The sequence below is a fragment of the Cajanus cajan genome, chromosome 2, assembly GCF_000230855.2.
Source record: "Cajanus cajan strain Asha chromosome 2, NIPB_CcT2T_4, whole genome shotgun sequence".
In the NCBI taxonomy this organism is placed as follows: domain Eukaryota; kingdom Viridiplantae; phylum Streptophyta; class Magnoliopsida; order Fabales; family Fabaceae; genus Cajanus; species Cajanus cajan.
Window position 1 is genome coordinate 45,318,165 of NC_138518.1, and position 22,852 is coordinate 45,341,016.

The 22,852-nt window shown below is 36.1% G+C and overlaps 1 protein-coding gene across 5 annotated transcripts; it reads right to left on the reverse strand.

The window, feature by feature from the left end:
* Positions 1-1,288: 1,288 nt before the first annotated feature.
* On the reverse strand, positions 1,289-21,280 carry LOC109804884 (uncharacterized). 5 transcript variants are annotated; one of them, XM_020366790.3, is made up of 7 exons: positions 21,103-21,280; positions 19,935-20,090; positions 18,652-19,004; positions 18,072-18,566; positions 2,972-3,457; positions 2,379-2,876; positions 1,289-1,998 (listed from the first exon to the last, which is right to left on the reverse strand). In XM_020366790.3, exons 1-7 carry the CDS (start codon positions 21,107-21,109, stop codon positions 1,429-1,431), a joined length of 2,565 nt encoding a protein of 854 aa, XP_020222379.1. In that variant the 5' UTR covers positions 21,110-21,280; the 3' UTR covers positions 1,289-1,428. The 5 variants fall into 5 exon arrangements, with proteins under 5 accessions (XP_020222379.1, XP_020222381.1, XP_020222380.1 ...); XM_020366792.3 differs by having other exon boundaries at positions 19,935-20,012; positions 21,103-21,279; XM_020366791.3 differs by having other exon boundaries at positions 19,935-20,080; positions 21,103-21,279.
* Between the last annotated feature and the right edge of the window lie 1,572 nt (positions 21,281-22,852).

Here is a 22,852-nt window from a genome sequence, read left to right on the forward strand (position 1 = left end):
AAATCCAAGTATTCTTTTACTAACAAATCTCTCAAAGTTCTACCTTATAACAATGGTTATGACGGTATTGTAAGGTTGTAGTTATCATCTTTGCTAAACATGATTACAACAATCGTTTTAAGTACAAGAAAGCTCTTTTTAAAGATATTATACGAGAAGTTATATATTTACACTTGTATTTTGTATACTTGGATCTATGTTTTTCTCTTTTGTTTCTTTTATACTCTGTTTTTTGTCTTCTGAGTTTTAGAGCTTTTTATATAATGGTTTTAAAAGAGATGACCGTTGCAACTTTTTAGATTTGATTCATAGAATTATTTCGTCTTACTCCTTCATCTGATCTTTAAAGAGATGAAGTATCTATTAGTGTATTAAATGTTTTAATTAATATCTTTTACTTAAATGTATTCGTCATCTTTGATAGATCAATCTACTTATCATAGTAGAACAGTAAAGCGATAACAACAAAAAACAAAGTCAACGTGCAAATAAGAATGCACTCCTTTTTTAGTGTCTTTTTGGGATCTTTGTCATTTATTCCGCTACTCTTCATACTTTAACACATTTTTAATAGAATGAGTTTCAAGATAATAGTTTTCAATATATTAAGGCAAAAAGCATTCATTTAAACATTTAAAATTCATTAGTTACAATAAATAATAATCATTAAAGACAGTTTGTATACCTCGTCTTATAAACGCTACTTCGTCTTATTTAGTCTAAAATAATGACTTTTACACACATTTCTTACTAACAAATGTAGTATTTGTTATCATTAAAATTTATAAAAAGAATGAGAGATCTAAAAATCATCTTTTGACTTAACAAAGTGACATTTACTCTACATAACCAAAGCTCATAATAATAAGAGTATATTTGAAAACATTAATAATATAACATTTCAACTGCTTGTTTTTAGAAAAAAAAATATATATTTATAAAATATGTTGTATGTTAAAAACAACACCTTAAATTTGTAAATAGTTTTTTCTTAAAAAAAATAAATTAGTTTTAAGAATCTAAAAATTTGAAGCTTATGACAAATTCTTGATAGATTTTTCTCCTTTTAAGCTAATTTACTACATAAAAGTTATTTTCTTTTTTGTATTCAAACAAAATTAATCATATTAAAATCATTTATCAATTTACTTATCTGAACAAAATTTCATTTTAATTATAACAATAAATGATTATTTATATAACCAATTATTAAAAAAATTTAATTTTGACAACTTTTCTATCGCACTCTAATATTGATGAGTTACCCACGAAAGTAGAAGCCAATAGGTAAACAGCAGAAGGAAAGCTGAAGCAGCTTGTCATTCCATAACTTTTTCCCACTTCCCCTCAATGTTAGTTTCTTATTACAAAAAGTAACAACCTAAACTAGAGGTACCTCAAGTAAGAAGATGCTAAGAAGAAAATAATTCAAACATCTGTTTGACCACGCAATCTTTTCAACAACCACTTTTTCCTTAATCTCTCGTCTAATTTCAAAAACATCAATGCCCTCTTCTCATCAAAACATAAATACTCACAAGCTTCGATGATGAGATCATCATCAAAGTCAGGCATATTTTGTACCTTTTCAACTACTTCCTCCAAGCACACAGTCTTGTTACTTTCACTCAATGCGTCAGCTATTCGACTGATATCTGCAGCCATAACACTCATCATTTGTAGCATAACATCACTGGTACGTCTTCTTTTTGACGGTTGCTTTGAATGTGATTGTGATGATGAAGGCCTTGCCCTTGTCTGCTCAGATGAACCCTGCACTTCATCACTTGCATTACCATCATGGCTCATCTCTACATTATTAGCCAACACTGGCGCTGGAGTTCCTGCAAGTTCTTCATAGTTAGGTGTAAGATTTACGTCAAACATCTCAATGTTTTCGGACCAATTTCCACTTCCTTGCTCATTGCCAACAATCATACCCAATTCATGGTAGTTCTCAATACACCGGTCTCTCAAATGCCTAGCATCAGGATGTTTCTGAATAAACATAGACCAATGATGAATTAGAAAAACAGAGTTTAGCACTGCAATGGAATAAAGGTGCAAAATATGCAGTTGAGGTTGTGCTTGTAGTTGATAGCAACTGAACCGATCAACTAATCATACAAACAAAGGCACAAATATATGACACCTACAAAGACAATGTTGGTGTATTTTGGTAGTCATTATTATGATGGGCCTAAATTTAAATGGCATGAAGTGACTAAGTGGGTATAGCATATGATTGAAGATTATCACCAGATCACTGGGTTTATGGCCTAAACTTGATAACCATTAGGAGCTACCTAAAGTATTGCAATAGCAAATAAATATAATCCAAAACAACTTCAAAATTAATTTAATATTATGGAATATACCTTAATGTATGCATCCCAATCCAAGTCAGTTGCAACAACCATCTTCCGTTCCTCATCCCACTCAAATCTCCCTTGAGAGAGCATTTCCTTCATAAGGCCATACTGTTTCTTCCATGTTTTCAACCGGCTTATAATGTTTTCTTTTGTTATATTCAGGCCAAATCTCTCATTTAGAACATTTAGTGCAGCTATATATGCTGAGGTCTTGAAATTTTTCTCAAGCTTGTTTCCCAACATTACTTGATTGAATAGCAACTCTGTCAAGCAATGATCCATCTCATCTGTCCATGACACATTCTTTCCTTTTTCTTTTGCCGAGTTGGTTCTACGAAAGTTCGTCTCTTGAACCTCCATAACACTATCGTTTGTAGTCATACCCATATTAGCACAAGCATCATTCGTGGAACTATCTGGTGGATCACAATGACCAATAATTATGCACAATTCGTCATAGTTTCTGATAACTCGCCCTTTAAGAAGCCGAGCATCAGGATTTTTCTGCTCCAGAAATGTATACTTATTATAAGCTCCAGAATAATACCATTATGCAATAAGAAATGTCGGACAAAAATTAAAAGTAGTTTTTCATGTACCTTTATATATTCATTCCATACAGAATCATTTGCAATGACCATTTTTTGCTTCTCGTCCCATTCAAAGCCGCTCTGGTTCATAAGTTCCTTCAGAATATCATACTGTTTCTTCCATGTTTTAAGGCGGTTTTTAACATGTTCTTTCACCAAATAAAGCTGAAACTTTTCATTAATAACCAACACAGCTGCTTCAAATGCAGCAGATTTCAATTTGTAGTCAAATTTGCTTCTGTTACCTTGCTTTATTTGCTGCACAAGGATTTCACTAAGGCAGCTGTCCATGTCACTTGTCCATCTTATTTGCCTTCCTTGATCTTTAACATTGATATCATAGTTAACTGGACAGACACTTAGAGCCTCAACTGGCTCATCACAAGGCTCAGATTCATCCCAATGCAAAGGCTTGTTAAAATGGCCAAAGATAATGCAAAACTGATCATAGTTCTGAAAAATTCTACCTCGGAAAGTCCTTGCATCTGGATGTGTCTGGCATGATACCGAGAATGAGTAACATGAAGTCATCAACATCACAAAACTAATGTCAAAATACTGTGGTCAAATTCTCATGCATATGTATATTCTTTCAGGCTAAAAAAATTAATAATTTGACATCTGATTCTTAAACCAAATTCTGAATTAAAAATACACTGTTATAAGACCTGAATACACAAAAATGAAGTATGAATTTCAAGACATCATGAAACATTAAACTGAGGTATCATTATTAGATCAAGATTTGTTTAAAAGGAATAGCTAAATTTCATCTATTGTTTTCATCTTCATTAACATCATGAAATAAGTTATAACAATCGAAGGCTGTAAAATGCACAAAAATCATAGACACAACAGTTGAATACTAAAATATAGCATCGGAATGATAAATCATTCAGAATTCTTGTTATGTAACTAGTTTAAATGAATTTAATTTGTAGAAAAGACCATGAAAGTGATTGTGTGAGGGAATCAACGCCTTGAAACTGCCCAATGATATTTTGTAAAGTCAAACACACTTCAGTCAGCAATGATGAGATATATCTAGCTGTCTTCCAAGAACTAATAATTCACTTTAGTTTTCCCTTTTTTCACAAACATCAGTCTTGAAAAAAAAAATTCTATTCTTCATCGTTAATCAAACAGTTTCTCTTTCAATTTATTGTAAATCTATTAATGAATTTGCTTATTGAATATACTGTACTTCCCTGTACATCAAAAAATATCAACATGAGATTTGAGAAGTTTCCTATGCACCTGATGTGATTACAGGCACACAAATATATGCATATACTACAATTTCTCTTCCAAAAAATAATTTTGATATCACTTTATTGCAACATTATTAAAATGGTTCCATTCATTCTAATGCTGTTATTTCATAAGTGGAGTCTGTAAAAACATCAACTGAATATCCGAATTCTACTTCTGATTACTATTGCCTATGATGAATATAATTTTGGAAGAGGCCTTTACTCACTAAAAGGAGAGAAACTTAATTAATAGGGTAGTATTTGGTATCATTGTTATCTGTGTTGTATCATTCATGATATGTTACACACAATTCAATTCAATTCAATTCAAGCAGTTGGTGATGAGAACGCTGAGCAAATTAATTTGATGCTTGAATCGCATATGAATAGCAAGAACAATTTGCTTCAGATGAATATCACAATTTTGGCACATGCAGGTCACACACCAAACCAAGACGGGTCATGCACAACCTGGTTCCAGAAAACCGAGAAAAATTCTTTTTTATAATATAAAAAAAATAGCTAAAAAGAGAGGGAATAGGCCAAATGTTTCCCTTCAATCAGACCCAGGGTAACCCATTGTCTCCTTGTCCAGTTTTCTAATCATTTTTCTTGTCTTCTTTCTACTCTTCTTTGCCCATCCTTCAAGTCTTTTACTCTTCTTTGCCTCTCCCAGTTGGTTTGTGTGTGTTTTGACTTATAATATGATTCTTTATGTTAAAATGCCCTTAGATTTATGTTTTTCAATTATTCATCATGTATTTGTGCTTTTATCTTTTTTAGTTGTATATGGCTATGTTTTATTATTGATCATGAATCCTGTGATTCACAATACAGTTTGATTCACGATTCAAAAATTAAACCTTTTGTTTGAATGGTGACTGAGAGGACCACCTGAAGGTCAATGCAGAGCATCAAGGACAGAGAAGAAAGGTGGTGTCCACCTGCAAACACTCCGACACTCAAGCCAATATGGGGTTTAACAGAGTATTAGTGAGGAAAAAAAGGGGCGTGAATATACTTAGTGACGTTTCAAGGTTTTTATAGGCTGGTGTGAGCAATCATTGGAGTGAGAAAAGATTGTTATCCATGTAGGCAGTTTGTTGCGGGATGTGCCACGATTGAACAAGGTTCTTATGTTTTTCATGAGTAAGTGGACATCTACATGACCTAAGTCGGTATGCGTGTGACTAAGTCGATCTTTGTCTATCATGGATGTATTTTTGCTTGGGGTAGCTATATATAGTATAGGTCAGTTGTTTGCCAAGTGCAGGCTTGTGAAGCCCTTGGCCTCTTGGTAGTCGATGCCAGGGTGTGTACCTGTTAGGCCCAAAGTGACCTCCAGAGCACCTTCTGATTCACAATTTGAATCTAAATTCAATGCCATGTTTGGTATTTTTTTTGTCATCATTTTTCAATTAGTATTTTTTAATAAATATGAAAATGACACCTTGTTTTCACTTTGTTTCCTGTTTTTGAGTATTGTGAATGAAACAGTGAAAACAAGAAAACATTTTGTGAACTTTTATAGACAATAAGTTTACCATAGCTTCTTTCTTCCCCAACTTCTTTTGTTTTTAAGAAAACATCTCTATAGCTTTGACGGAAATAGCAGCCTAGTAAAATCAACTTTGAGCTGCAGATTTATCTTTCATGATTTCATGATTTTAAAAAGTCTATATAGGGTCGGCTTGGGTAAATACCTTAAATTATAAGCATTTATGTATAAGTTGTTTCCATATTTTAAGGAAAAATAAGAACAGACTGTTTTCATATAAGTTGCAAGTTATTTTCACAAGCTATCCTAAAGAACTTAATGAAATAAGCTGACAACAACTAATGAACATATCATAAGCTATTTTGATAAGCTCTCTCAAACACTTATCTAAGTTTAAATCAGTTATAAAGAAACTCTCCCCATAACAATCATCCTAAAACCTTCAATTTAGAATGTTTCCTTATTTACTGCCACATATCGTGCTCAACAGTACCATATGATATACCAAAATCTCACCAAATTTTTCCTCTAGAAGAAAGAAATTAAATGTTATGATTCCTTATTAATTCATTGACCATTTTACGTTCATCCAAGACAATTTTTTGACCATTCCTTATTAATTAATTGCTTAGGGAGTGTTTGTTTCAGGGAATGATATTTCATCCCCGGGAATCATATTTCTAGGAATAATATAACCTGGAATGTTATTCCTAAATATAAGGAAAAAAAATTGGTTCATTTTAATATTCCTAGAAATATTTTCTAAAATTTAAAATAGTTTAAATAAAAAATAAATAAAAATTGAAGTTAAAAGGGTTATAAAAAATAACTTCAATATTCCCATGGGAGTATCACTCACTCACACCCCACCATGGGAATAAAACTCCCCTGCTCATAAGAATATCACTTTTCCAAGAATAGAAGATACCTAGAAAGATCATTGTAAGATCTTCTAACAAACGTGGAAATAAATATTTCCACTTTCGTAATCCTGAAAATAGAAAAAGATAACCCAAAACAAATGTCCTACTATAGCTATCATTTACCGAAATGATAACCTGAGCCAGCACACATTGATCTTAAATTTGGGAGGATTCAAAATTTAAAACACATTTCTTTTCGAAAATTTAATGGTATTTGCTAGTGTAGTTCATTTTGGATATTTGATATGTGTTAAGATAATTCTATAAGATATAGTTTAGATATACTAGTTTATCTTCTCCTATTTTCTAGTTTAGTTTCCTTTGTCAGTTTTATCTAAATCCCTAAATTTTAGGGATTGATTATGTTTTATGCCTATTTATTTTATTGTACCTATTCAGATTCAATAATAAGAAATTATTCATATTCAAGTTGGTACCAGAGTACTCTGGCCCAGGAACCCTAATCCAGCTGCCAACATCAAGGGTTTTTGACTTTTGTCGACGGGTTGCCGAAGTTGACACCGCCTGTACATTCAGAGGTCGCCGATCGGCCTCGCCGTCGCGAGCCACCACCAGCCGCTGTCTCAGGCGCCCTCACGCGCGATTCTTGATGAGGAAGCTCGCCGGCACGTAGGGTTCACGTGCTGCCCTCCAGGCCTCCGTTTGCGATGCGGTTCACTCCGTTGGACTCGTCCGCCCTCCCTCTTCTCGTTTTGACCCTTTTCAGGTTGTGGGTCACACTCTAGGTGGTCTGTTGGTGGTCGTTTGGCTGCTGCCTCGGAGTTCCGTGGTTGTTTGGTTGCTGCCTCGAAGTTTCGTGGTCGTTTGGTGGCTGTCTCGGAGCTTCGTGGTCGTTTGGTTGCTGTTTCGGAGTTCCGTGGTCGTTTGGTTGTTGTCTCGGAGTTTCGTGGTCGTTTGGTTGCTGACTCAGAGTTCCGTGGTTGATTGGTTGCTACCTCGGTGTTCCGTGGTTGACTGTTTGCTGTTTCTATGGTTTTTTGATTGAGGTTTTTTTTGTTGTTTTTCTCCTTTTTTCTCTTCATGGATCAATCTCCAACTTCAGCTCTAGAGCTCAAGATTGAATCTGAGGGCAATCATCCAATCTCATTATCTACCGATGATCACAAAGAGTATCTTCAACTGAAGGCAGCGCAACAAGCCTCTTCTTCTGTCATTGTTGCTCACACCGGTAATTCTACCGTCTGTCTCTCTCACTCTACGTCTATTAGACCTTGGGTTTTGGACTCTGGTGCTTCTGATCACCTAACTGGTAATGTCTCCCTTTTCCATTGCCTATCATCACCTAAAACTCCACATCATATCACTCTTGCAGATGGGTCAAAAGTCCAAGCCACTGGTATTGGCCAAATATCACCTATCCCTTCACTACCATTAAAATCTATTTTACTAGTTCCTGGATGTCCTTTTAATTTGATTTCTATAAGTAAGTTGACTTGGTCACTAAATTGTGCCATAACCTTCACTTCTGATTCTTTCTTGATACAGGACCGGAGTACGGGACAGACGATTGGAGTCGGATATGAATCACATGGTCTCTACTACCTTCAGTCTTCTACCTCTACCATATGTGCATCTGTTGAGTCTCCTAGTTTAATTCATCGTCGCCTGGGTCATCCAAGCTTGAATAAATTAAAGAAAATGGTACCTCACCTCTCACACTTGGAATCCTTAGAGTGTGAGTCATGTCAATTAGGGAAGCATGTTAGAACTTCTTTTCCTAAGAGTATTAATAGTGGAGCTGTGTCTCCCTTTGATGTCATTCATTCTGATGTTTGGGGCCCTAGTCGAGTTCCTTCTCTTTTAGGGCATAAGTATTACGTCACCTTTATTGATGATTTTTCTAGATGTACTAGGATATTTTTAATGAAAAATCGTTCTGAGTTATTCAATATTTTTCAAAGTTTCTATTCGGAGATCAAAACTCAATTTGGCAAAGTAATTCGGATTTTACGAAGTGACAATGCTAAAGAATATTTTTCAGATTGCTTCAAATCATTTATGACTTCCCATGGCATTCTACATCAATCTAGTTGCCCTCATACACCTCAACAAAATGGTGTAGCTGAGCGAAAACATAGACATATTGTGGACACTGCTCGTACTCTTTTATTGAATGCCAATGCATCCCCAAAGTTGTGGGGAGATATTGTACTTACTGCAGGGTATTTAATAAATTGAATGTCATCCTCTGTCTTGAATGATCAAGTACCTCATTCCCTATTATACCCATTGAATCCCATTTACTCTGTTCATCCTCGTGTCTTTGGTTGTACTTGTTTTGTCCATGATCTTTTCTCAAGACGTGCTAAGTTGTCTGCTATAAGAGAAGCGATTCTCAGAAGAAGAATATTATTGATTATTATCACGAAAACAATACATGAGAGATGTATCCGTATATATACTTGACTGACTTAACTAACCCAAGTAGTCTAACTAACTAACCTAAAGATATAAGCTGAAATACAATCAGAAAAATATATTTGAAATACACAGAAATAAGATAATAAAATAAAAGTATTTATTATTCTATTCTTTTCTCTAATACACCCCCCACAAGCTCAAGGAGGATGAAGCAAAGTGGATGGATCAGCAACATTGAGCTTGGAGCGAAGAAGAAGAAACCGCTTAGGAGATAGAGCCTTTGTCAGAACATCGGCAAACTGATGTTGGGCAGGTATATGTGATACAACAAGAGACTTGTTGAGCACTTTTTCACGAACAAAGAAGATATCAAGTTCCATATGCTTGGATCTTGCATGTAAAACTGGGTTGTGTGAGAGTGCAACAGTGCTTTGATTGTCACAGAGTACAGTAGGAGTGTTTAGAGGAACAGTTAATTCTTTTAGCAGTGACTGAATCCATAAAACTTCAGTTACAGCTTGAGCTAAGGCTCTGTATTCAGCTTCAGTGCTGGATCTGGCAACAAGTAGTTGTTTCTTGGACCACCAAGACACAAGATTAGGACCAAGATAGATGCATGCTGCTGAAGTGGATCTTCTGTCATTTGGATCAGATGCCCAGTCAGCATCAGTGAAGGCAGTAAGATTGAAGGGAGCAGTGTGCTTGGCAGGCGAGAAAACAAGTCCATGATTGACAGTGCCTTTAAGATAGCGAAGAATACGTTTGACAACTTTCCAATGTTCTTCCATGGGAGAACACATGAACTGACTTACCTTGTTGACACTGAAGGCAATTTCAGGCCGCGTGATTGTGGCATACTGAAGTGCACCAACGACGGACCTGTACAGCGTAGGGTCATCAAATAGAGTACCATCTTTAGCAAGCTGTTGGCCACCAATCATAGGAGTAGAGATGCCTTTTGCATCTTCCATTTTGACCTTAGTGAGGAGATCAGTGATATATTTATCTTGGGAGAGTAGTAACTGTCCGTGAGGAAGAGACTTAACTTCAATGCCTAAGAAGTAGTCCAGAGTGCCAAGGTCTTTAAGAGAAAAAATAGCATTGAGTTGAGTGACAAATTTTTGTATCAGGGAGGAGGAGTTGCCAGTAAGAATGATATCATCAACATAGACAAGCATGAACACAGTGACATTGGAGATGGAGAAAGTGAAGAGGCTAGGGTCACACTTGCTTTTGCTGAAGCCAAGCGTGAGTAGGACAGATGTGAGTTTGTCAAACCAGGCACGAGGAGCCTGTTTGAGACCATAGAGAGATTTATGTAATTTACAAACAAGACTTTTATTTGCAGAGTCAATAAAGCCTGGAGGTTGAGACATATAGATGTCCTCTTCAAGCATGCCATTGAGAAAGGCATTATTGATATCAAGTTGTCTAAGAGGCCACTGAAAGGAGACAGCAAGGGAAAGAACAATGCGAATTGTGACAGGTTTGACAACAGGAGAAAAGGTTTCAGAAAAAATCCAAACCGGGTTGTTGATGGAAGCCTTTTGCAACTAGTCGAGCTTTGTATTTATTTATGGAGCCATCAGGGTTCTCCTTTACACGAAAAACCCATTTGCAGCCAATGGGCTTTCGGCCAGGAGGAAGGGTGGTTAATGTCTAGGTGTGATTGTTATGGAGGGCGGTGATTTCAGTGTGCATGGCAGCAAGCCAATGAGGGTCAGCTAGAGCAGTTTTGACGGTCTTGGGCACAACATGAGAAAGAAGAAGTGTGGGGTTGAGTCTAGGCTGCACAATACCATTTTTGGAACGCGTGGTCATGGGATGAAGATTAAGAGGTCTGGCGGTTTCAGAAATTGAACCAGAGGCAGCAGAGATGTTGGGTGATGAATTGAAGGAGGAAAGTTGAGAATCAGCAGGCGCAGGCTGAGAGTGTAAGAAATCAGGATCTGAGTGAGTAGAGCTCTCAGGTGAGTTGAATTGAGAAGGGGAATGGATAAGAGATGGAATGTTGGACACAGAGGTGGCTGGAGTAGACGAGACAGACTTGGAGACAAAGAGATCCTGGTAGGGAAACCTGCTTTCATTAAATACTACATCTTTGCTGATGTAGATGCGACCAGATTTACTAAGACATTTGTAGCCTTTGTGAGTAGGAGAATACCCCAAGAAGAGACATTCCTCAGACCGAGGTTGAATCTTATGCTGATTATAGGGTCTAAGTAATGGAAAACAAGAGCAGCCAAAAATTTTAAGGAATTGATAATCAGGTTCTTTGTGATGAATAAGGTGGTAGGGTGACTGATGACCAATAGAGGAGGAAGGGAGCCTGTTTATGAGATAAACAGCAGTCAAAAAGGCATGATCCCAGAATTTGAGTGGCAATGAAGCATGATGAAGCATGGCTAGCCCCAGTTCAATGATGTGCCGATGGCGCCTTTCAACCATGTCATTTTTGTGATGAGTGTATGGACATGTAAGGCGATGAACGATGCCTTCTTGTTGTAAAAATGGGAGTAAGGGACGAAATTCACCCCCACCATCAGTTTGAACAGCCTTGAGTGGAGCTTGAAACTGTTTTTCAGCAAGTGCCTTGAAGTTGAGGAAATGAGAGAAAACATCTGATTTCCGGTGAAGAAGATAAATCCATACATATCTAGTGCAAGCATCAACACACGTCAAAAAATACGAGTAACCACAACTGGAATCTAATGATGCAGGTCCCCAGACATCAAGGAAAACAAGTTCAAGCGGTTTAGAATAAACAGTAGTAGAGGTTTTAGAGGGAAGTTTGTGAGCTTTTGCCACACAACATGAATCACAAAAATTGGACATTTTATTAACGTGAGGAATACGAATGTTACACAATTGTAAAGCTTTGATTAGTGCATCATGATGAGGATGCCCTAATCGTAAATGCCATTGTTTGTAAGTATTTGAAACAGCAATATTACATTGTTCAGAAACGAATACACAAGGTACAGAATTAAGAACAGTAAGTTGCTTGAGATTGTCATCAGATTTGGAATTAGTCTTTGCAAAAACTGGATGAAAATGATAGAGACCATCTTCACCAAGCTTGCCCTCAAGAAGAGTCTCGTTCAAATCCTGTGATTTGACAAAGCAGGAATGAGGGTAGAAAACAAAATAGACATTGTTATCTTTGGCAAATTTAGAGACACTAATCAGATTTTTTGTCAAAGTAGGGACAAGTAAGAGATTTTTAAGACATAGAACAGTGGAAGGTTTGAGTGGGGACCGAAACATATTAGAACCAATTGCAGTAATAGAGGTACCTTGACCATTGGCCATGGCAATATGCTCAGTTCCGGTAAACTGAGCACTCTGAAGCAGGTGTTGAGGATCCGGGGTGGCATGATGAGATGCACCAGAGTCAGGGATCCAGGCTGTGGCAGTATTCAGGGTTGGCGCAGCTCTTGGAGCAGAGGAGGAAGCACCAGAATAGCCTTGCTGAGTGGGAAAGGTAAAGCCAGGTGGTGGCATATAAGAAGGAGGTCCAAGGGGACCACCAACGGTGTAGGGAGGCAGCGAGGCGTGACTTGAGAAACCAGGCATGTTTGTGACGCCAAACTGTGGAGCAGCACCAGAACGAGGAGGATAAGCAGGACTCGAGCCAAATGTAGGATAAGGAGTAAGCACAGGAGTGAATCTCTGATAACACGTGGAGGCTTCGTGACCACGTTTGTGACAAATTTGGCATTGAACTTGAGAATTGCGGTTTCTGCCACCACGACGACCGCGACTACCTTCTCGGGTCTGAGTAGGGAAATTCTGGAACGCGTTGGTTTGGGAATGAGACATCTGAGGCTGTTGGAAGGCTAGATTGGCATTGTGGGACACTTGAGGAACAGGAACAGATTGGGCGAGATTAATTGTGGCGGGTTCTTGAAGGATAGTGGTTTTTGCTTGGTCAAGGCGAGCTTCTTGAGCAAGAATGACATTCTCAAGTTCTGCAAGAGAGAAGGTATCATCCCTGCTGGCAAAGGCAGTGACGGCAGAAATTAACGAGTCATATTCAGGAGGAAGGCCACCAATAATACACTCAGCATGCTCACGGGAAGAAACAGGGCTACCAATTGAAGCAAGCATTTCAATGATGGTACTGATGCGAAGAAGATAGTCAGAACACGATCGAGTGCCTTTCTTGATTGTACGAAGTTCAAGACGCAGTTGAGCAGCCTTGACCTTAGTGAGCGAGTGAAAATGCTGAAAGACAAGATCCCAAATTTGGTAGGAATGCCGACAGGAAACCACGCGAGCCTGAATAGACTCGGAAAGCGTCGAGAGCAACCAAGAAAAAAGCAGTGAGTCTTTGCGGTCCCAGACCGTATACTCAGGGTTGATGGTGTTGGATTCACGATCGTCAGCGGTTAAAAACTTGAGTGGAATTTTTGGATTGACGACAAAGCGTTCGAGATCATGAGCTCGAATTACAGCAGTGACCTATTGTTGCCAGGTCATGAAATTTCGGTCGTCCAATTTGCACGTGACAGACTGAGAGAAGGTGTGCGAAACAGAATGATCAGAGAGCGAAGCAGAAGAAGCCATTGGATCAGGGAAGGTAAGAGTTGATACTCCAGCAAGGACGCAAGAATCGAGCAAGAATCAGCAAGAAAGAGATTCGTCAATTGCGCACGGAAAAGATCGCGCGAACAGCAGCGAGAGATTGGCGCGAACAGAAGCGAGAGATTTGCGCACAAGAGCACAAACAGTAGTGAACGACGGCGGCGCGAGTGGACAGGAAGAGGCGCGCCAATTGCGCGAACAGCACAGAGAGATTGCGCGCAAGAACGCAAGCAACACGACGGTGGGCAGCGTGAGGCAGAGAAACGAATCGAACGGGCTTACGATGATACCATATAAGAGAAGCGATTCTCAGAAGAAGAATATTATTGATTATTATCACGAAAACAATACATGAGAGATGTATCCGTATATATACTTGACTGACTTAACTAACCCAAGTAGTCTAACTAACTAACCTAAAGATATAAGCTGAAATACAATCAGAAAAATATATTTGAAATACACAGAAATAAGATAATAAAATAAAAGTATTTATTATTCTATTCTTTTCTCTAATATCTGCTAGGGCTATCAAATGTGTGTTCTTAGGATATTCCCGTGTTCAAAAGGGGTATCGCTGTTACTCTCCAGCTACACATCGGTTTTACACTAGTGCAGATGTCACTTTCTTTGAAAATACACCATATTTCATTGCTACAGATGTCTCTTCGGTTGACTCAGATCTCCTTTCTCAAGTATTGCCTATTCTTCATTTTGATCCCAGTGTGCCTTCTACACCTACTACTTTAGAGGCACCAGAGATTCCTAGCACACCACCAGGGTTTGATCGTCCTCTAAACCGATTTGGGATAACCTATGAGCGTCGGTCACATACTATTGTTCCTCCCAGTACTTCTACAACTGAGTCATGTGATTCTGCCCCTGCTCCAGTCTCCTTACCTACTCCGGCCCCACCTACCTTAGTTGACTTACCCATTGTTCTTTGTAAAGGTAGTCGTTCTACTTGTAATCCTCATCCTATTTATAACTTTCTTTCATATCATCGTTTGTCTCCTACTTATTATGCTTTTGTCTTTGCTATTTCCTCTATTACCATTCCCAAGACAGTACAGGAGGCCTAAACCCATCCAGGATGGCGACAAGCAATGATTGATGAGATGGCAGCTTTAGACTCCAACCACACTTGGGTACTTGTCCCACCTCCGCCTGGAAAATCTGTTGTAGGTTGTCGGTGGGTATTTAATGTGAAAGTGGGCCCTGATGGACAGGTGGATAGATTGAAAGCTCGTCTTGTGGCTAAGGGATACACGCAAGTATATGGTTTGGATTACAACGACACCTTCTCTCCAGTTGCGAAGATAGCCTCAGTTCGTCTCTTCTTAGCTATGGCTGCTATGAGGCATTGGCCTTTGTTTCAATTACACATCAAAAATGCCTTCTTACATGGTGATTTGGAGGAGGAGATTTATATGGATCAACCTCCTGGGTTTGTTGCTCAAGGGGGGTCTGGTTTTGTATGTAAATTACAAAAGTCCTTGTATGGCCTCAAACAATCACCTCGTGTTTGGTTTGGTCGGTTTAGCAAAGTTATACAGGAATTTGGAATGATCCATTGCGAGATAGACCACTCTGTCTTCTTTAGACGCTCATCGACACATAGATTTATCTATCTTGTTGTTTATGTAGATGATATTGTGATTACAGGTGATGATTAGGAGGGCATCAAGACTCTGAAACAACACTTATTTAACCACTTTCAAACTAAGGATTTAAGTCCCTTACGTTATTTCCTTGGGATTGAGGTTGCTCAGTCAAAGTCCGGAATTGCTATTTCTCAGAGAAAATGCCCTTGATATTCTAGAAGAGACTGGACTTACAGATTGTAAGCCAGTTGACACTCCCATGGATCCTAATGTAAAGCTTATGCCTAATCAGGGGGAGCCTTATCCTGACTCAGGGAGATATCAGAGATTAGTGAGAAAATTGAATTATCTCACCATGACCAGACCTGATATATCATTTCCTGTCAGTGTTGTAAGTTAGTTTCTTAACTCTCCCTGTGAGAGTCATTGGCTTGCAGTTGTTCGAATCCTTAGATACATCAAAAGATCACCAGGAAAAGGACTTGTTTACAATGATAGAGGACATACAGACATTGTTGGATATTCAGATGCAGATTGGGCAGGTGATGCAAGTGATAGGCGGTCAACATCAGGCTATTGTGTCTTCATGGGTGGTAATCTTATCTCATGGAAGAGTAAAAAGCAAAGTGTTGTTGCACGATCAAGTACAGAAGCAGAATATCGTGCTATGGCTCACACCACATGTGAGCTCTTGTAGCTAAAATTATTAATTCAAGAGTTGCAGTTTTGCAAGGTTGGTCATATGGAACTAGTTTGTGATAACCAGTCAGCTTTATACCTCTCCTCTAATCCAGTTTTTAATGAGAGAACAAAGCATATAGAGGTTGATTGCCATTTCATCAGAGAAAAGATCCTCTCCGGTATCATCAAGACCTCCTCAGTTTGCTCCAAGGATCAACTTGCAGATTTCTTTACTAAATCTTTACGAGGTCCTAGGATAACATATATATGTAACAAGCTAGATGCATATAATATATATGCTCCAGCTTGAGGGGGAGTGTTAAGATAATTCTATAAGATATAGTTCAAATATACTAGTTTATCTTCTTCTATTTTCTAGTTTAGTTTTCTTTGTCAGTTTTATCTAAATCCCGAAACTTTAGGGATTGATTATGATTTATGCCTAATTATTTTATTGTACCTATTCAGATTCCTGAAAATAACCTGAAAATAGGAAAAGATAACCCAAAACAAATGTCCTACTATAGCTATCATTTACTGAAATGATAACCTGAGCCAGCACACATTGATCTTAAATTTGGGAGGATTCAAAATTTAAGACACATTTCCTTTCGAAAATTTAATGGTATTTGCTACTGTAGTTCATTTTGGATATTTGATATGGATCATTTTGTAACCAATTATTTAATCTCTACCACCCAGTCAAGAAATTTTGGCCTGTTGCCTCCTCTCGTTATATTTGTTCTATAAATATTACAAGCTTATTTACAGCCCTTAATTGCACATTAATGCTAATTCCTGAAATCATAATACAAATATTAGGAAACACACCCCATCCCCATCCCCTCCCAAATAAAGAAGCCTTTCTACCCAATCATCTAACCAAATAAAAGAAAACAAGATCATGCCATGCAACAAGAGAAAACATAAGCATATTCATTGTAGCAGAGCGGGGCAGTGGGGGGATAATGGTATCAATTTTGAGAAAGACACCCACTTTTTCCTTCATTACTTCATTACTTCATTTAATCATCATTTATTTTGAATTGCCCATAAGGCCATAACTCAATTGTCTGAATATCTTCTTAAAAAGAAGCAGATTCCTCTGCATGTATAACTATTTCTTGCTATAAAGCAGCTTCTTGGGTAATCATTCAATTGCTGCCCTTTGTATTTTACAGAGAGAGAGAGAGAGAGAAAACTCAACCTTTTTGGACTGTTGATTTTAGTGCCACTGACCATATGACTGTTTGTTCAAAATTATTTTCCTTTTATAGTCCTTGGGCAGGAAACAAAATCAAAGTTGCAAAATGGCTCATTCACTATAGATGGAATAGGATCAATACCTCTCTCTCCATCATGAACTCTTCATAATGTCCTTTATGTGCCTAATTTGTCATGCAATTTACTTTCTATCTGTAAAATTACCCTTCATTTGAATTGTCGAACAACATTTGATACCTTTCGTTGTAAGTTTCAAGAATTGAACTCGGGGATGATTGCCACTAATGGAGAGAAATCAATGAACTCTATGTATTTGAAGACAAAAGAAAAATTAAATACCTTTTGGAAGTAGCTCAAGCTTTACTCTTTTAAAATATTGCTCTTAAATACTTTTGAGCAGAAGCCATATTGACAGCAACCTATAGAATGCTCAGTAAAACATTGAAATTCAAAACTCCTTTTGGAGTTTTTTTCTTTAAATTATTTTCCTCAAAATAGGATGTATTAAGAAGAAAAACTTGATAATGAACTATTTGTATGTTGTATATTCCTACCTCAAAACAAATTGTAGATATTCTCGCTAAGTTTTTCCAAGTCAAATTTTTAAGTTCCTTATAAGCAAGTTGAGCATGATAGATATCTATGCACCAACTTGAGGAGGGATGTTACAAGTTTGTCCTTAATTTTTGTGTCAATTATTCCTTAATTTAGGCACTGATTTGATTTTGTATTAAATTTATTCAGAATCAGATTTAAATAAAATTTGAATTATGACCATATCATCGGTGATAGGCTATTTATTGCTTCCTCATTTGTTTCCTGATTGCAGCAACTTCAAGTTCCTCTTTGGGACTAATTCTGTCTATAAATCAGTGGCTGTATTATTCAAAAATAAATAAGAGAAATAAAAAAATGTTTCCTTCTCTGTTCTAATAGTCAGAAAATATGCACACATACCCGGATGTAGTCACTCCATGTAGACTCATTTGCAATGACCATTTTCTTTGTTTCATCCCACTTAAATCCAGTATGAGACAGAAGTTCCTTTAATAGTTCATACTGTTTCTTCCAAGTTTTAAGACGATATTTAAGATTGCATTTTGTTAGATGAAGCCCCAATTTTGCATTTATTGCTGAAACAGCTGTGTCATATGCTTCTGTCAGCAAAACTTTATCTACTTTAAGCCCTCTCCTCACTTGTTCTACAAGAATCTTTCCAAGCCAATGGTCCATTTCAGCTGTCCACCTGAGGCATTTGGTCTGGTTTCCATCAGTTTGTATTTCAGACACAACGGCAAGATCTGGATCCCCCTTATCAACGGCAAAGTTTACATCTATTTCTGTAACATTGTCAGAAAAACTTGCAATTGCTTGATCATTTCCAAGGATAGTACATAACTGATCATAGTTTTCTATTGACTTTGCTCGGAAAATCCTCGCATCAGGGTGTACCTGCAGGTAACATAAGAATATCAGACAATCAACATAAAACTGCAAACTGATGGAATAAATACTGTATCACATGTAACAAGATTACCTTGATGTAGTCATTCCAAACAGAGTTATCCGCAACAACCATCTTTTTTGTCTCATTCCACATAAATCCCGTATGAGCAAGGAGTTCCTTCAAAACCCCAAACTGCTTCCTCCATGTCTTCAGTCGATTTTTTATTTGTCCTTTTGTCACATACATACCATACTTCTCATTCAATGTTTTCAGTGCACCTGCAAATGCTGCTGGCTTCAAGATATTATCCACTTTGTTCCCCTTTTTCACTTGCTCAGCGAGTACCTCAGTTAGGCACTTGTCCATTTCATTTGTCCAAACCATGTACTTTGCTTTCTCTTTGTCACTAGAACTACGAGTATGGTATACTTTTGGATGCATCCCTGAAAACCCATGTTAATATACACTATGATAATTTTGCTTCTTTTGCAATAAACTGGATTCTGTAAGGTAAAAGAAGAGCATTGCAACAGGGATGTAAATTCCGTCTCAAATATATAGAACTCAACTAACTAAGACATGAAAACTTGGTAGACAAAAACCCCACCCAACCCCACACAATTGTGAAAAGGTTGGCGAAGCAGAAATGTACTTAATCTTACAATGTCATGTCAGTTGCTGAAACTCATACCAAATTAACCACATGTATCTAATGTTACATAGCTATACAAACATAGTAATCAATCTCAAATAGCAATGCGTAGTGGCTAACTCTAAAAACTCTATAGCGGGTGGTAGGAAGTGGGATGACCACTATTTTAAATATTATAATACAAATTAAATAATTTATGTTACACATATAAATAGTTATATACTCAAAAAAGAATAGCACAAAAACCCAAAATTAAAGAAATTCATGATAAACATGACCAGTCTAGGAGCAATAAATTCATTGTAATAAAGTCAAAAAAATGAAAGATGATGGTAAAATTAATAGAAAAAGAACATATCAAATTAGATAAAGAAAATAGCAGAATGTGAATTGGGAAGTCTAAAGGTAAAGGACAAAGGAAGAACAGAACATAGGATAAAAAATAGTCCTATAAAGTGTGAAAGAATAGAGATCTTTGTTTAAAAGACAAAACCACAGCATATGAAGTTCAAAAGGAGCTTCCAAGTCTTCTTAAACTATCTTTGTTTATTTAGTTGAAAATTTTATAACATTAAGCAACGTCATAACACGGCAGAGAACCAACCATTGCAAATAGTCAACGCTTATAAGAAATAGGTTAAAGTCCAACAATGTAATTAATCAAGCTCGATTCATCTTAGAAAATAATCAGTTATATTTTGCAAACAGGTAGTTAAATCACCTGGTGGACCTTCTGCTCTTGCAAGACCAGGACTATGGTTAGATTCCAGAACAACTGGTTGATAAGTGACACGTATACCTGCCATAAATCCTCGCTGAGTTTGGTGGTCTTCTTTGGCCTTATATGGAAGTGAACTTTCCCCTAATCTAAACTTTTCTATAACATTAAAAATAATTAGCTTTAAAAAATGCATTTTATAACAAGGTTAATCTCCAACTAAGGGTCCGCTTAGATAAACTTCTCCAAAAGAAGTTTTAGAAGAAGACAATAAGAAGAAAAATTGAAATTAGTTTCTCTATAAGTTAAAATTAGCTTATAAATAAGTTAAAATCAAGATTTTAAAGAAGTCAATAGGAGACAGTTCTATAAATTAGTTTACAGATAAGTCAACTTAAGTTTATACAGAAGTTTATTTAATTTTTCCTTCCTATTTAGCTGAAAGACTCTAAACATGTAGTAAGACCGGTATTCCAAGCATACAAAATAAAACACTGATACATGTAACAGTAAACCCAGAGAAACTATTGCATGATCCACTCCAGGACCACCACGTGTCACTAGTCTCAATCAACGATCAATCTTCATGTGACACATATTTAAGATTTTCAATTTACCAAAAAGAGTTAACAAAACTAGAACATAGTAGCATGTCACATGAAGATGGACTACACAATAAGATTTTCAATTTAGGAGAGAGTGTTGGTTAATAAAACCAACACACAGTTGCATGTCACATGAAGATAGACTATTTCACGTGGTAAACTCCAACCATTCAATAATTTCTCGTAAATCCCCATAAGAACGCGTAGTGTTCTAAGTTCCTAGCATTTCTCTAATAATAATAATAATAATAAAAGAAGACGCAAACAATCTGCACCAAGACCAGAAATACTGCACCCAAAAGAGAGGGAAAAAATAAAATAAAATAAAATAAAATAAAAACCTACAATCAGTTCAGACTGAAAGGGGCCACTGAAAGAACCATTCAAAAGAAATACAAGTATAAATATGAAAAACCTAAATTAACTAGAAAAGTTGAAAAGAAAATAAAGGAATAATAAGAAAACCCCAAATGCGAGCTCTGCAGAAACTGAATTATGGTGGTGACTTAAACTTCAATTGGTGCGTGGTAATCGAAATTGAAGAAGAGAAGGAAGAAGTGAATGACCTGTCATGGTGGCCGGAACTTGTTTACCGGCGAGAATTCCGTTTCAACGGCGGCGACACCTTTTTTTGGGTAGTAAATTGGAATGAGGATACGTGTCCGTTTACATATGAAGCAACCAAGTTAACAGTTTACAAACAGAGCGATTCTTTTTTCTTTTTCTTTTTCTTTTTCTTTTTTTTTACTAGAATTCCTGCGTCTGTGCCTTGCATCTACTCAATTTATGCGTGGTTAATATTAAAAATAAATAAATAAACAATATTATCTCGACTTAATTACTATAAGTTCACTGAGAGTAAAGATAATAGTTTAATTACTATAAATTAACTGAGAGTAAATTTTTTTATTTATATATTTTATTTTTGTAAAACTATCATTTTATTACTCTTTTTTAATTAATACTTATATATCTTCTAGTCAATTAGAGATTTAGAGTGTGTTTCCTATGTTATTTTTTTCTCCTAATTAATACTCATTTTCTCTTTATTAATTAGATTGCAATTTATGTTATTTAAAGAGTTTATAATTAAGATATTTTATCAAATTAACACATTTTTATTAAGAATATTTTAGTATAAAAATAATTAATGTATGAGACTTAATGTATGAGACAATGTGAATTGAGTCTTATATAAAGAAACAAATAATTGTTCAAAGTTGGGTCTTATAAATAGAAAATAGAGTTAGTAATTAATAGGAATTTTAAGATTTTCTTTCTTTATGAAAGTTTAGGTGAGTTGAGTCTTAGAGTCTCACCAATACCAAGAGTAGGTTTTAATACTCTAAGAGTTTATTTCTTAGTTATCAATATAGACCATTCGATCCCATTTGACCTAGCCTACCACAGGTTAACTAATAGGTGGGTCAACTTAATCAGACTCACTTACTAATGAGCTTACAAAGATGAGTCCTGTCCACCACAGGATAGTGGATAAAATGGGTTGACTTACTTAATTTTTAAAGAATTAAAAAAAAATATTTTTCCTAATTTTCAACCAACCATAATTTTTCTTTTAAACATCTATTTTTTAAACAACTTTATTTTTTTTTAAATACTTGGCCAACCAAAAATTTGTGTTTAAATATATGTCCAACCAAATTTGTTTTATTATAAAAATCTATTTTTTAATGTCTAAGCACCCAACATAATCCTTTTTTTATGTCTAGCCAACATTGTTTAAAAGAAACTTATTTCAAATAACATCCCGTCAAAATTATGTGAGTTACTTTTTTTTTCACGTGAGTGAGTTGGTACGCCAACCCGACTCATGACAAATTCAACTTGAATGAAACACGTTCTTAGTGGTATTGAAATTTATAACTTTTTTTTAGCTCAATCCAACTGAAATTCATGGTGGGTTAGGTTAGTTCACAAGTTGATACCTATTTTGACAATTATATAACTCACATTAGGATGAATCAAACTCATTTCTTCAAAAAATGAGTTAATTTGTTCCTTATCATTCAAATCAATATTATAGAATTTTTAACATAATTATTTTAATTATGTCAAAAAAAACCATTATTATTATAAATTTATATGCAGAATAATTTTTTATTTCTTGTAAATAAATATTTTTATTTTAATGTTAAAATTTTTGAATTACTTTAAATAGGTAGTTAAACTATAGAAATGCAATTTCATCAATCTAAAACAAAAATAAATAAAGTACAATATATTTTTTTTTTTTTAAATCTCACAAAGTTAAAAAAAAAAAAAAAACTGATAAGCTAAATACTTCAATTATATATA